Source organism: Schistocerca gregaria, chromosome 2, assembly GCF_023897955.1.
Source record: "Schistocerca gregaria isolate iqSchGreg1 chromosome 2, iqSchGreg1.2, whole genome shotgun sequence".
Lineage (NCBI taxonomy): Eukaryota > Metazoa > Arthropoda > Insecta > Orthoptera > Acrididae > Schistocerca > Schistocerca gregaria.
Window position 1 is genome coordinate 923,982,070 of NC_064921.1, and position 12,281 is coordinate 923,994,350.

Consider the following 12,281-nt stretch of genomic DNA (forward strand, 5'->3'; position numbering starts at 1 on the left):
TGATTCAGCTGACGAGTGCACTCTATTTTGTACCTGGGAATTGTAAGCACGGAGGAGAGTCCGCTGCCGTAGCTGGCGGTGACGAGCAGGTAGGCGATCAGCAGCCATGACAGCACGTGGCGCGTGGGGCCCACGACACGTGTGTGGCGCCGCTCCACGTCCGGTGTCTGCAGCACCAGCAGGCCCAAAGAGCGGAAGAAGCAGTCCTCTACTGTGGAGTATCGCCCGCCGGCCAACACTGTGTCGTTCTCCTCACCTGCAGACAACAGGTATTTAGGAGCCCAGTAGTTATATTCAACAGATTGTTGCTGTTCTTAAAGGTGTTTCAGAATGGTACCGACTAACTTCGAACTGCTGTTAAGTCTTACAGGAGGAAGAATTTAAGAACAGGTACTCATCTCCGGCAGTGAAGTTACACAGGACCGAAAATATGGAGTCAAAACTTATCGGTACGTCAGTCACGAATCAATAGGCTATTTCTCTAGGTTAAAAATACGGTGCGGATTGTTGTTATTCAAAGTGACTATGACATTCGGATAGGATTTACCGGTGAATATTCTCATAAAATATCTGTTATTTTTAGGCAATTGAAGCTTAAAAATCACTAATTATCAAGGTTTGGTCACGGGATCGGAAACACATTTCTATTGGCTTAAGCTCTGGTGAAATCACATTCTAGCAGTAAGACGAAGCTAAACGTGTGCTATGGGATTTAGCCGAAGATACTACGTTTTTACATACTTTTTCTGCAAACAGTTCAGCTATTTGGTGACAGAAAAAGTATTTACAATTTTTAAGCAATAATAGAAAGATATTCTGTGATCGCTGATAGTGGCAACCTCCCGAATGTCGATGCGTTTATGCTCCACTCATTTTTAGCGACGATATGTGCAAGGACGGTATAACGGATCTTATACGTTGGGATAAATTTATTTTATTTTTTGTTAGTTGTTTTCTTTAAATAGCTGAATAAATTGTAATAGGAATAATTTAATTAAGCAGAGTAGAGGAGATAAAGTCAAAGAGATGTTCATTGGGCGGACATTGTCGTAATGCAACGTCATTGCGTTGTTCGGTTGTTAAAACAAGTTGTTTGTGTTCCGTTATGCTGTTCGGTCGTGGGCGTATCTGAAAGGAATTAATTCGGGGACTAGAATAAACTTTCATATAATAGTTACTATTCGATGTTCATACAAAAGGGGTCAACGTCAGTGTTAATTGGAATTGTGAGCGACAGGATTAGTTTCGACAGATACGTGAAAAGGGATGTAACGAACGTTGTTCGCATATCATCCTCGAACGTGACTTTTTGTTTAATTAACGATTGAGGGCTCATTAAAAGCTATTATCTCATTATTAGGATCAATCACTCTTTCCTCCTAGATAATGATCATTCATTAACATTTACGTCATAAGAAAAAGGATTATTAATAAATGTGACGTTAAATGACAATTACATGTTATTCCGTTAGTGTGCAACCGACGTTATACCTCTGAAATGACATTGATATATAATTTGTGTTAAACACTGACTGAGATAAGGCGTAAATTGAAATTAGTGAACATTTGATACTGAGACTATAGAAGCAGAAGAGCTTAAGGTTTCTCTTCTCTAAAATGGCAAAATTGGTACGAACTTTAACTCAATAGTCGACATTATGTATGAGAAAGACATTAGCATTTCATACTTATTTTGACGACGCACTGTTAAACAAAGGAACGTTGAGTCTCTGTACGACTATTAAAAGTAAATCTAAGAACATAATTAATAACGGCGAACTCCGCTTTAACAAACTGTATTGCGTGTCGTCATCGGGCAATAATTGCTCAACCCGGGAGACTTGTGTGGTAAAACTAGAAGTCGGGCTTACGAAACAAACTTAAAAATCCATTCAAGCTACAGTGGAGTCGGCACAACACGACGTGGGAAGTTATAACGGACTTTGTTTGGCCCGCTTACTACAACATCATTATACTCGCTAAAAACTAAAGAACAGCAGAACTTTTGGGAATGAGTCCGTATCTTGGATATAGACTATGGACTATCCGTTATGAATGACGACCCAAGGCACAGGTAAAGTTATTCTTGGCAAATATTAGTTCTGAGGCAGTACATTGGGAATGAGCCCTGTGGCGCAGCGGACAGCGTATGTGCCTGGGGATGGAGAGAATACAGGTTCAGAATCTATAACGGTCATATACTTGAAAAGCTATACACGAAGTACCAAAATAGCGTTAGCAATAACTTATTGGAGCCGTTGTTTTGATGCTGGGCTGCATTACATATAGCTTCAGATTAATGTTAGTCTGAGAAATGGACAAATGGGAATAAATGCATTTACTTTGCGTAATTAACAATTCAACTCTTGGAAAGGATTACTAGTAGTAAATATATCGCCATACGCCCACAGTACAACTAGATGTAGGAGAATGTAGTTTTGTAGCGGAAGAGATATAAAGCATGTGCAACATGCAGGCGACACAAACTCACGGACTTTGATGTTTGTGAGTGTAAACTAAAATCAGTGCCTGAAGCAAATTACTTTACTTTTAGGTCAGACGATAAAACTTAAAAAAAATTGAACAATAAGGATCCTAGCTGCACAGTACGAAGATAAAAAACTATTGTTTCTAATAAAGCAAAAGGTGTATTGTCATATTAACTAGAAAAATCTTTCTGTACGTAACGCTTGTGGACAGCGATTGCAGATGTACGGGCATGTAAACGACAAGGAAAACATAATAATATCATCTTTTGATGGTGAAGTTTTGTAATTTTGATTTGATTTTCTTATGACAGTATTGTCGAGTCGTTTTACTAATAAGTTAAAATATTATTTTGGCTGAATTCGAACCAGTGGATATCATATTATAAAATTCGACGATCATTCGATAAAATCTGATAGTCTACCAACGTTTTTGGTTCCATTTTGCTAGTTGCTTTTTGTCTGGACGGACGTCTCTTGACACCTGTTAAGGTCCAGTCATCTAGGTGAGCTACCGAATGAGGTACATAACACTGGGTTTAACAATTTTCATTAAGAGTTTAATTTCGTTTAATCCATCCTTGTAACAGTGGAAAATCATGTCTCACAGGTAAATTAACGTTGCATTCAGAATACAAGAGATTACTACTTACATCACCCTTGTCCGCCCTGTTCTGGAGTATTGCTGTGCGGTGTGTGATCCGCATAATGGTGGGACTGACGGATGACATCGAAAAAGTGCAAAGAAGGGCAGCTCGTTTTGTATTATAGCGAAATTGGGGAGATAGTGTCACAGAGGTGATACGTGAATTCGAGAGGCAATAAATAAAACAAAGGCGTTTTTCTATGCGACAGGATCTTCTCATGAAATTTCAATCACCAGTTTTGTCCTCCGATTGCAAAAACATTCTGCTGGACCCACCTGCATTCGGAGAAATGATCATCATGATAAAATGAGAGAAATCAGGGCTCGCACAGAAAAATTTAAGTGCTCGTTTCTCCCGCGAGCCGTTCGAGAGTGAAACGGTAGAGAGACAGCTTGAACGTAGTTCACTGAATCCTCTACCAGGGACTTTATTGTGAATAGCAGAGTAATCACGTAGATGTAGATGTAGATGTAATTGAGTAAGGGCACTTGTGCATCGACGTGGTGGCATTTTTCCGGTGTAGTGCAACCATAGTTTACGCATCTTCTCATTCTGTGGAACACACGGAAACAATTTTTTAGCAATTTTAATAGACGTATTTGTACAGTGTTGTACTATACACCGTTTGCAACCTATTTTGCGAAACGTTAATTCCAAAACAAGATATCACTGTGAATTAGCTTGATGACGGTGCGAGCAGAGGGCTACCCAGTGATGTCACAGGCATCACATGACTCGAATTGAGCGTTTCAGCTGGCTTTCAAACGATTTTAGTCTCAATTCCATTTTATAAAAGAATACTGGAATTGAAGAGAAAAAAACATTTTGTGAGCGTGAAATTATATAATTACCTATTTAAGACAATGTTCAGAAAACAGTCAAATTCCCATATTGCAACCTCTGCTGCTGATTACTTTGGCAATCCGTCATGATCCATGAACATGAGAACAATGGTTGTCTCACCAGGTGTTTCTGACGATACTGACAAATTCGTGACTGTGTGTAGACGAAGTCAGCACAGACAGTTACCAGTTATCAGGTGTGTCACGTGATAGCCTATGTGAACAGAATGTCAGTTGTTTTCTCTTTACTAACAATCGTGATGTCAAGTGGAAATCTGATATGCAGATTTGACATAACGGAGACAAATTACTAGTTGATGATGTAATCAACAGAGACAGTAATATATGAATAACGGTCAAAACTGTAGTATTTGCTGGATAGTGCTGCTACATGGCGGTAACGGAGAAACAACACCGTACAAGCTGTGGAACGAGAAGGTGCAAATGGGGCATCGGAAACGTGGTTTGCCAGCTTGCATTTTATACCCCTTTTAATTCTAACCTTGTTAGTTATAAGGGACGAGCAAGAAGGTTCCGTTCGAAGGTCACACAGACCAGGATTGGTCGCCATTCATGCGATATCGCCATGAGCATGGAGGCAATCACGGCAGCGACGCACTAGGTTGACAATCTTGTTAAAACGTCGTACCTCGCCTGTGGGAGTAGGTCCGTAACTGCGTGCTGTCCGACTGCAGTCGTCGACTCGTCACCTTTTTTATAGGGACCAAAGACATTGTAAGTGCGTAGGTAGAGATCGGGACTATAGGCCGTGTGCTCGAGTGCTCCCCAACTGAATTGGCGTAATTCTGCGTTACCAAATTTCCTGTATGGGGACGTGAGTTGTCATGAAGCAGTAGGACGCGATGGCGCGCCATTCCACAACTGCGGTTTTTAACAGACAAGCTCTTCAATAGATGTTCTACGGAGTAGGTCCGTAACTTTATGCTGTCCGACTGCAGTCGCCGACTCTTCACCTTTTTTATAGGGACCAAAGACATTGTAAGTGCGTAGGTAGAGATCGGGACTATAGGCCGTGTGCTCGAGTGCTCCCCAACTGAATTGGCGTAATTCTGCATTACCAAATTTCCTGTATGGGGACGTGAGTTGTCATGAAGCAGTAGGACGCGATGGCGCGCCATTCCACAACTGCGGTTTTTAACAGACTAGCTCTTCAATAGATGTTCTACGGAGTAGGTCCGTAACTTTATGCTGTCCGACTGCAGTCGTCGACTCCTCACCGTTTTTATAGGGACCAAAGACATTGTAAGTGCGTAGGTAGAGATCGGGACTATAGGCCGTGTGCTCGAGTGCTCCCCAACTGAATTGGCGTAATTCTGCGTTACCAAATTTCCTGTATGGGGACGTGAGTTGTCATGAAGCAGTAGGACGCGATGGCGCGCCATTCCACAACTGCGGTTTTTAACAGACTAGCTCTTCAATAGATGTTCTACGGAGTAGGTCCGTAACTTTATGCTGTCCGACTGCAGTCGTCGACTCCTCACCGTTTTTATAGGGACCAAAGACATTGTAAGTGCGTAGGTAGAGATCGGGACTATAGGCCGTGTGCTCGAGTGCTCCCCAACTGAATTGGCGTAATTCTGCGTTACCAAATTTCCTGTATGGGGACGTGAGTTGTCATGAAGCTGTAGGACGCGATGGCGCGCCATTCCACAACTGCGGTTTTTAACAGACAAGCTCTTCAATAGATGTTCTACGGAGTAGGTCCGTAACTTTATGCTGTCCGACTGCAGTCGTCGACTCGTCACCTTTTTTATAGGGACCAAAGACATTGTAAGTGCGTAGGTAGAGATCGGGACTATAGGCCGTGTGCTCGAGTGCTCCCCAACTGAATTGGCGTAATTCTGCGTTACCAAATTTCCTGTATGGGAACGTGAGTTGTCATGAAGCAGTAGGACGCGATGGCGCGCCATTCCACAACTGCGGTTTTTAACAGACAAGCTCTTCAATAGATGTTCTACGGAGTAGGTCCGTAACTTTATGCTGTCCGACTGCAGTCGTCGACTCGTCACCTTTTTTATAGGGACCAAAGACATTGTAAGTGCGTAGGTAGAGATCGGGACTATAGGCCGTGTGCTCGAGTGCTCCCCAACTGAATTGGCGTAATTCTGCGTTACCAAATTTCCTGTATGGGGACGTGAGTTGTCATGAAGCAGTAGGACGCGATGGCGCGCCATTCCACAACTGCGGTTTTTAACAGACAAGCTCTTCAATAGATGTTCTACGGAGTAGGTCCGTAACTTTATGCTGTCCGACTGCAGTCGTCGACTCCTCACCGTTTTTATAGGGACCAAAGACATTGTAAGTGCGTAGGTAGAGATCGGGACTATAGGCCGTGTGCTCGAGTGCTCCCCAACTAAATTAGCGTAATTCTGCGTTACCAAATTTCCTGTATGGGGACGTGAGTTGTCATGAAGCAGTAGGACGCGATGGCGCGCCATTCCACAACTGCGGTTTTTAACAGACAAGCTCTTCAATAGATGTTCTACGGAGTAGGTCCGTAACTTTATGCTGTCCGACTGCAGTCGTCGACTCGTCACCTTTTTTATAGGGACCAAAGACATTGTAAGTGCGTAGGTAGAGATCGGGACTATAGGCCGTGTGCTCGAGTGCTCCCCAACTAAATTGGCGTAATTCTGCGTTACCAAATTTCCTGTATGGGGACATGAGTTGTCATGAAGCAGTAGGACGCGATGGCGCGCCATTCCACAACTGCGGTTTTTAACAGACTAGCTCTTCAATAGATGTTCTACGGAGTAGGTCCGTAACTTTATGCTGTCCGACTGCAGTCGTCGACTCCTCACCGTTTTTATAGGGACCAAAGACATTGTAAGTGCGTAGGTAGAGATCGGGACTATAGGCCGTGTGCTCGAGTGCTCCCCAACTAAATTAGCGTAATTCTGCGTTACCAAATTTCCTGTATGGGGACGTGAGTTGTCATGAAGCAGTAGGACGCGATGGCGCGCCATTCCACAACTGCGGTTTTTAACAGACAAGCTCTTCAATAGATGTTCTACGGAGTAGGTCCGTAACTTTATACTGTCCGACTGCAGTCGTCGACTCGTCACCTTTTTTATAGGGACCAAAGACATTGTAAGTGTGCGTAGGTAGAGATCGGGACTATAGGCCGTGTGCTCGAGTGCTCCCCAACTGAATTGGCGTAATTCTGCGTTACCAAATTTCCTGTATGGGGACATGAGTTGTCATGAAGCAGTAGGACGCGATGGCGCGCCATTCCACAACTGCGGTTTTTAACAGACTAGCTCTTCAATAGATGTTCTACGGAGTAGGTCCGTAACTTTATGCTGTCCGACTGCAGTCGTCGACTCCTCACCGTTTTTATAGGGACCAAAGACATTGTAAGTGCGTAGGTAGAGATCGGGACTATAGGCCGTGTGCTCGAGTGCTCCCCAACTGAATTGGCGTAATTCTGCGTTACCAAATTTCCTGTATGGGGACGTGAGTTGTCATGAAGCAGTAGGACGCGATGGCGCGCCATTCCACAACTGCGGTTTTTAACAGACAAGCTCTTCAATAGATGTTCTACGGAGTAGGTCCGTAACTTTATGCTGTCCGACTGCAGTCGTCGACTCCTCACCGTTTTTATAGGGACCAAAGACATTGTAAGTGCGTAGGTAGAGATCGGGACTATAGGCCGTGTGCTCGAGTGCTCCCCAACTAAATTAGCGTAATTCTGCGTTACCAAATTTCCTGTATGGGGACGTGAGTTGTCATGAAGCAGTAGGACGCGATGGCGCGCCATTCCACAACTGCGGTTTTTAACAGACAAGCTCTTCAATAGATGTTCTACGGAGTAGGTCCGTAACTTTATGCTGTCCGACTGCAGTCGTCGACTCGTCACCTTTTTTATAGGGACCAAAGACATTGTAAGTGCGTAGGTAGAGATCGGGACTATAGGCCGTGTGCTCGAGTGCTCCCCAACTAAATTGGCGTAATTCTGCGTTACCAAATTTCCTGTATGGGGACATGAGTTGTCATGAAGCAGTAGGACGCGATGGCGCGCCATTCCACAACTGCGGTTTTTAACAGACTAGCTCTTCAATAGATGTTCTACGGAGTAGGTCCGTAACTTTATGCTGTCCGACTGCAGTCGTCGACTCCTCACCGTTTTTATAGGGACCAAAGACATTGTAAGTGCGTAGGTAGAGATCGGGACTATAGGCCGTGTGCTCGAGTGCTCCCCAACTGAATTGGCGTAATTCTGCGTTACCAAATTTCCTGTATGGGGATGTGAGTTGTCATGAAGCAGTAGGACGCGATGGCGCGCCATTCCACAACTGCGGTTTTTAACAGACAAGCTCTTCAATAGATGTTCTACGCAGTAGGTCCGTAACTTTATGCTGTCCGACTGCAGTCGTCGACTCGTCACCTTTTTTATAGGGACCAAAGACATTGTAAGTGCGTAGGTAGAGATCGGGACTATAGGCCGTGTGCTCGAGTGCTCCCCAACTAAATTAGCGTAATTCTGCGTTACCAAATTTCCTGTATGGGGACGTGAGTTGTCATGAAGCAGTAGGACGCGATGGCGCGCCATTCCACAACTGCGGTTTTTAACAGACAAGCTCTTCAATAGATGTTCTACGGAGTAGGTCCATAACTTTATACTGTCCGACTGCAGTCGTCGACTCGTCACCTTTTTTATAGGGACCAAAGACATTGTAAGTGCGTAGGTAGAGATCGGGACTATAGGCCGTGTGCTCGAGTGCTCCCCAACTGAATTGGCGTAATTCTGCGTTACCAAATTTCCTGTATGGGGACATGAGTTGTCATGAAGCAGTAGGACGCGATGGCGCGCCATTCCACAACTGCGGTTTTTAACAGACTAGCTCTTCAATAGATGTTCTACGGAGTAGGTCCGTAACTTTATGCTGTCCGACTGCAGTCGTCGACTCCTCACCGTTTTTATAGGGACCAAAGACATTGTAAGTGCGTAGGTAGAGATCGGGACTATAGGCCGTGTGCTCGAGTGCTCCCCAACTGAATTGGCGTAATTCTGCGTTACCAAATTTCCTGTATGGGGACGTGAGTTGTCATGAAGCAGTAGGACGCGATGGCGCGCCATTCCACAACTGCGGTTTTTAACAGACAAGCTCTTCAATAGATGTTCTACGCAGTAGGTCCGTAACTTTATGCTGTCCGACTGCAGTCGTCGACTCGTCACCTTTTTTATAGGGACCAAAGACATTGTAAGTGCGTAGGTAGAGATCGGGACTATAGGCCGTGTGCTCGAGTGCTCCCCAACTGAATTGGCGTAATTCTGCATTACCAAATTTCCTGTATGGGGACGTGAGTTGTCATGAAGCAGTAGGATGCGATGGCGCGCCATTCCACAACTGCGGTTTTTAACAGACAAGCTCTTCAATAGATGTTCTACGGAGTAGGTCCGTAACTTTATGCTGTCCGACTGCAGTCGTCGACTTGTCACCTTTTTTATAGGGACCAAAGACATTGTAAGTGCGTAGGTAGAGATCGGGACTATAGGCCGTGTGCTCGAGTGCTCCCCAACTGAATTGGCGTAATTCTGCGTTACCAAATTTCCTGTATGGGGACGTGAGTTGTCATGAAGCAGTAGGACGCGATGGCGCGCCATTCCACAACTGCGGTTTTTAACAGACAAGCTCTTCAATAGATGTTCTACGGAGTTGGTCCGTAACTTTATGCTGTCCGACTGCAGTCGTCGACTCGTCACCTTTTTTATAGGGACCAAAGACATTGTATGTGCGTAGGTAGAGATCGGGACTATAGGCCGTGTGCTCGAGTGCTCACCAACTGAATTGGCGTAATTCTGCGTTACCAAATTTCCTGTATGGGGACGTGAGTTGTCATGAAGCAGTAGGACGCGATGGCGCGCCATTCCACAACTGCGGTTTTTAACAGACTAGCTCTTCAATAGATGTTCTACGGAGTAGGTCCGTAACTTTATGCTGTCCGACTGCAGTCGTCGACTCCTCACCGTTTTTATAGGGACCAAAGACATTGTAAGTGCGTAGGTAGAGATCGGGACTATAGGCCGTGTGCTCGAGTGCTCCCCAACTAAATTGGCGTAATTCTGCGTTACCAAATTTCCTGTATGGGGACGTGAGTTGTCATGAAGCAGTAGGACGCGATGGCGCGCCATTCCACAACTGCGGTTTTTAACAGACAAGCTCTTCAATAGATGTTCTACGGAGTAGGTCCGTAACTTTATGCTGTCCGACTGCAGTCGTCGACTCGTCACCTTTTTTATAGGGACCAAAGACATTGTAAGTGCGTAGGTAGAGATCGGGACTATAGGCCGTGTGCTCGAGTGCTCCCCAACTAAATTGGCGTAATTCTGCGTTACCAAATTTCCTGTATGGGGACGTGAGTTGTCATGAAGCAGTAGGACGCGATGGCGCGCCATTCCACAACTGCGGTTTTTAACAGACTAGCTCTTCAATAGATGTTCTACGGAGTAGGTCCGTAACTTTATGCTGTCCGACTGCAGACGTCGACTCCTCACCGTTTTTATAGGGACCAAAGACATTGTAAGTGCGTAGGTAGAGATCGGGACTATAGGCCGTGTGCTCGAGTGCTCCCCAACTGAATTGGCGTAATTCTGCGTTACCAAATTTCCTGTATGGGGACGTGAGTTGTCATGAAGCAGTAGGACGCGATGGCGCGCCATTCCACAACTGCGGTTTTTAACAGACAAGCTCTTCAATAGATGTTCTACGCAGTAGGTCCGTAACTTTATGCTGTCCGACTGCAGTCGTCGACTCGTCACCTTTTTTATAGGGACCAAAGACATTGTAAGTGCGTAGGTAGAGATCGGGACTATAGGCCGTGTGCTCGAGTGCTCCCCAACTGAATTGGCGTAATTCTGCGTTACCAAATTTCCTGTATGGGGACGTGAGTTGTCATGAAGCAGTAGGATGCGATGGCGCGCCATTCCACAACTGCGGTTTTTAACAGACAAGCTCTTCAATAGATGTTCTACGGAGTAGGTCCGTAACTTTATGCTGTCCGACTGCAGTCGTCGACTTGTCACCTTTTTTATAGGGACCAAAGACATTGTAAGTGCGTAGGTAGAGATCGGGACTATAGGCCGTGTGCTCGAGTGCTCCCCAACTGAATTGGCGTAATTCTGCGTTACCAAATTTCCTGTATGGGGACGTGAGTTGTCATGAAGCAGTAGGACGTGATGGCGCGCCATTCCACAACTGCGGTTTTTAACAGACAAGCTCTTCAATATATGTTCTACGGAGTAGGTCCGTAACTTTATGCTGTCCGACTGCAGTCGTCGACTCGTCACCTTTTTTATAGGGACCAAAGACATTGTAAGTGCGTAGGTAGAGATCGGGACTATAGGCCGTGTGCTCGAGTGCTCCCCAACTGAATTGGCGTAATTGTGCGTTACCAAATTTCCTGTATGGGGACGTGAGTTGTCGTGAAGCAGTAGGACGCGATGGCGCGATATTCCACAACTGCGGTTTTTAACAGACAAGCTTTTCAATAGATGTTCTACGGAGTAGGTCCGTAACTTTATCCTGTCCAACTGCTGTCGTCGACTTGTCACCTTTTTTATAGGGACCAAAGACATTGTAAGTGCGTAGGTAGAGATCGGGACTATAGGCCGTGTGCTCGAGTGCTCCCCAACTGAATTGGCGTAATTCTGCGTTACCAAATTTCCTGTTTGGGGACGCGAGTTGTCATGAAGCAGGAGGACGCGATGGCGCGCCATTCCACAACTGCGGTTTTTAACAGACAAGCTCTTCAATAGATGTTCTACGGAGTAGGTCCGTAACTTTATGCTGTCCGACTGCAGTCGTCGACTCGTCACCTTTTTTATAGGGAACAAAGACATTGTAAGTGCGTAGGTAGAGATCGGGACTATAGGCCGTGTGCTCGAGTGCTCCCCAACTGAATTGGCGTAATTCTGCGTTACCAAATTTCCTGTATGGGGACGTGAGTTGTCATGAAGCAGTAGGACGCGATGGCGCGCCATTCCACAACTGCGGTTTTTAACAGACAAGCTCTTCAATACATGTTCTACGGAGTAGGTCCGTAACTTTATGCTGTCCGACTGCAGTCGTCGACTCGTCACCTTTTTTATAGGGACCAAAGACATTGTAAGTGCGTAGGAAGAGATCGGGACTATAGGCCGTGTGCTTGAGTGCTCCCCAACTGAATTGGCGTAATTCTGCGTTACCAAATTTCCTGTATGGGGACGTGAGTTGTCATGAAGCAGTAGCACGCGATGGCGCGCCATTCCACAACTGCGGTTTTTAACAGACAAGCTCTTCAAT

At 45.3% G+C, this 12,281-nt stretch overlaps 1 protein-coding gene across 1 annotated transcript in view; it reads right to left on the bottom strand.

Annotated features, from left to right (window-relative positions):
• LOC126336057 (uncharacterized) overlaps nucleotides 1–12,281 on the bottom strand; it is an 84,662-nt gene that overhangs the window by 38,718 nt on the left and 33,663 nt on the right. Inside the window, exon 2 of the mRNA XM_049999537.1 lies at nucleotides 34–256. Within this exon, the coding sequence (XP_049855494.1) occupies nucleotides 34–256 (223 nt within the window). The remainder of the gene's footprint in view (nucleotides 1–33; nucleotides 257–12,281) is intronic.